We start from the raw sequence: 2,748 nt of genomic DNA on the forward strand, positions 1-2,748 counted from the left end.
GGCACATAAAAGACACCATTTCGAGCGTGGCCGTTTTCGTGCGGGTGACACGTAAAAGCACCCACTACACTCTCTGAGTGGTTGGCGTTAGGAAGGGCATCCAGCTGTAGAAACTCTGCCAAATCAGACTGGAGCCTGGTGTTGCCATCCGGTTTCACCAGTCCTCAGTCAAATCGTCCAACCCATGCTAGCATGGAAAGCGGACGTTAAACGATGATGATGATGATGATGATATGTTGAGCAGTTAGTATTTTTGCATGAAAACATAATGAAACACTTACACGCACACACACACATGTGTTTATGCTTATGTACATAAATACACATACAGACATAGTCCACCAATATGTCTAACATAAGAATCATTTCTCCCTGTAGATCCACTTGAATGCCCATGGTTCATATTCAAATATTGATGTCGACAGGTAATTAAAATACTAAAATATTCTTTATAATATTTATTAATGATTTTCTTGCACAGATACACTCTTAATTGAATTATTTCTTTATACTACCATAAATTTGTATAGAAGCTTCTAAAAATTATTATCAGACTTGAAATATCATACAGTTCCTCTTAAATTTCTGTGTTCTATGAATTTATTGGTTGGCATCCTTTTTGTCGTGGGAGACAATGGAGTTGCGCATAAAATAATCTAGTCCGGTTTTTACATTTCATGTCCTAATGCATCTCCTGCTGTGGCTGTGTTGTCCTATTCTGGACAAACACTCCCTTTGGCAGGTGCTGCAAATGTAGTACTTTGATCTTTGCTAAATTAACTCTAAGGCCCTTTGATTGTAGACCTTGCTTCCACACCTGAAATTTCTTTTCTAGTTCTGGTAGTGATTCAGCAATAAAAACAAGATCGTCAGCATAAAGGAACTCCCAGGGGCAGCCAGTGTTAAATTCCTCTCACACACACACATACACACATATGCACACACATTCATATATATATATGTATATCAGCAAATCATGTGAGATCGTAGCCGTGGCCAATGCTTGTGTCGCATAACCGGCCTGTTTAAAAGTACCCTTCAATTGTTGAGTAATATGGTGTGCAGGAGAAGACCTGTTGAGTCAAGCAAAATCATTGTCATAGCTAATGCCAGTGTTGCATGACTTGCACCTGTGCTGGTGGCACATAAAAAGCACCATTTGAGCATGGTCGATGCCACTGCCGCCTGACTGGCTCCCGTGTCAGTGGCACGTAAAAAACACCATATGAGCGTGGTCAATGCTAGTGCTGCCTGACTGGCTCCCATGCCGGTGACACATAAAATGCATCCACTACACTCTTGGAGTGGTTGGCATTAGGAAGGGCATCCAACTGCAGAAACATTGCAGATCAGATTGGAGCCTGGCGCAGCCCTTGGCTTGCCAGTTCTCAGTCAAACCATCCAACCCATGCCAGCAAAGAAAGTGGACGTTAAATGATGATGATGATGAAAGATATACATAAGCATACATATATATAAATATATTTGACATCATCATCATCATCATCATTGATGTAGTCACCATTTGAACACCTGTTTTGTTCCTGTTGACATAAGTGTTTCAGAATGTTAGTTTGTCACATCAACCAATAAATACCATTTTCTAATTCAACATTCTTGTCCAACAATCTGACATGTTGTAATTACAATTGCAATCTAACTTCCCAGCCTGTGTGTTTGTCTTTCATGGGAAATTAAGTTTTATGAGTTATTTCCATTAAAAAAATTAAAAAAAGCATTTTAATAACATCATCATCATCATCATCATCGTTTAACGTCCGTTTTCTATGCTGGCATGGGTTGGACTGTTTGACTGAGGTCTGGGGAGCCAGTGGCTGCACCAGGCTCCAGTCTGATCTGGCAATGTTTCTACAGCTGGATGCTCTTCCTAATGCCAACCACTCTGAGAGTGTAGTGGGTGCTTTTTTACGTGCCACTGGCACGGGAGCCAGTCAGGGGGTACTAGCATCGGCCACGTTTGGATGGTGCTTTTCACGTGACACCAGCATATATATATATATTTGCTTCCTAACCATTATTTCAGTCCTACTGCATGGCACCTTGGGTGTCTTTTGCTATAGCCCTAGGTCAACCAATGCCTTGTGGATGCATTGCATTTGCAAGAGGGAAACTAAAAGAAGCACTATTGTGTGTGTGTGCGTGTGCACTCACATGAGTGTGTGTGTGTGTGTGTGTTTACATCTGCCTCTAATCATCTAATCTACCACTACAACTCGTTTTAATTAACTTTGTTTCTGAAACAAATCAATTAATTGTGTTCCATTTTATCTTTTCAGAATGGATTACACCCAAAACCCTGAACTGGCTGAGATTGAGTATCACCTGGGCAACATGACTTCAGGGGACTGTCTTTACATCCCCTACCTATGGTTAGTTCTTGTTATTTTTTTTTTACAACATCTAACACGATAGTAGAATGTGACCCTTTCTGTGGTAAAAGGCAAGTTTTGGTGAGAGGTGACCTACAGCGGTGGTGGGAGATGTTTTCTCTCCTTGTTTCTTTCTGTGTTCCTTTCTGTTGAAGAGCGTAGGCTCGAAACATTAAAGACTTTCTCTATTCCTGAGCATTATACTAATACATCCATTTGTTGTTTACACCACCTGTCTTCGTCTGTTGTTTTTTCATGAATTCTCCTATATATATATATATATATATATATATACACACACATACATACACACACACACTATATCCATCTTTTTATCTGTCAAGTTCTCTCTCTCTCT

At 40.2% G+C, this 2,748-nt stretch overlaps 1 protein-coding gene across 2 annotated transcripts in view; it reads left to right on the forward strand.

Annotated features, from left to right (window-relative positions):
• LOC106880870 (bifunctional peptidase and arginyl-hydroxylase JMJD5) overlaps positions 1 to 2,748 on the forward strand; it is a 13,179-nt gene that overhangs the window by 6,851 nt on the left and 3,580 nt on the right. For both annotated transcript variants that reach the window (XM_052971347.1, XM_014931022.2), the window contains 2 exons: positions 379 to 425; positions 2,298 to 2,390. In XM_052971347.1, coding sequence (XP_052827307.1) covers positions 379 to 425; positions 2,298 to 2,390 — 140 coding nt within the window. The remainder of the gene's footprint in view (positions 1 to 378; positions 426 to 2,297; positions 2,391 to 2,748) is intronic.

This window comes from Octopus bimaculoides, chromosome 10 (genome assembly GCF_001194135.2).
Source record: "Octopus bimaculoides isolate UCB-OBI-ISO-001 chromosome 10, ASM119413v2, whole genome shotgun sequence".
Lineage (NCBI taxonomy): Eukaryota > Metazoa > Mollusca > Cephalopoda > Octopoda > Octopodidae > Octopus > Octopus bimaculoides.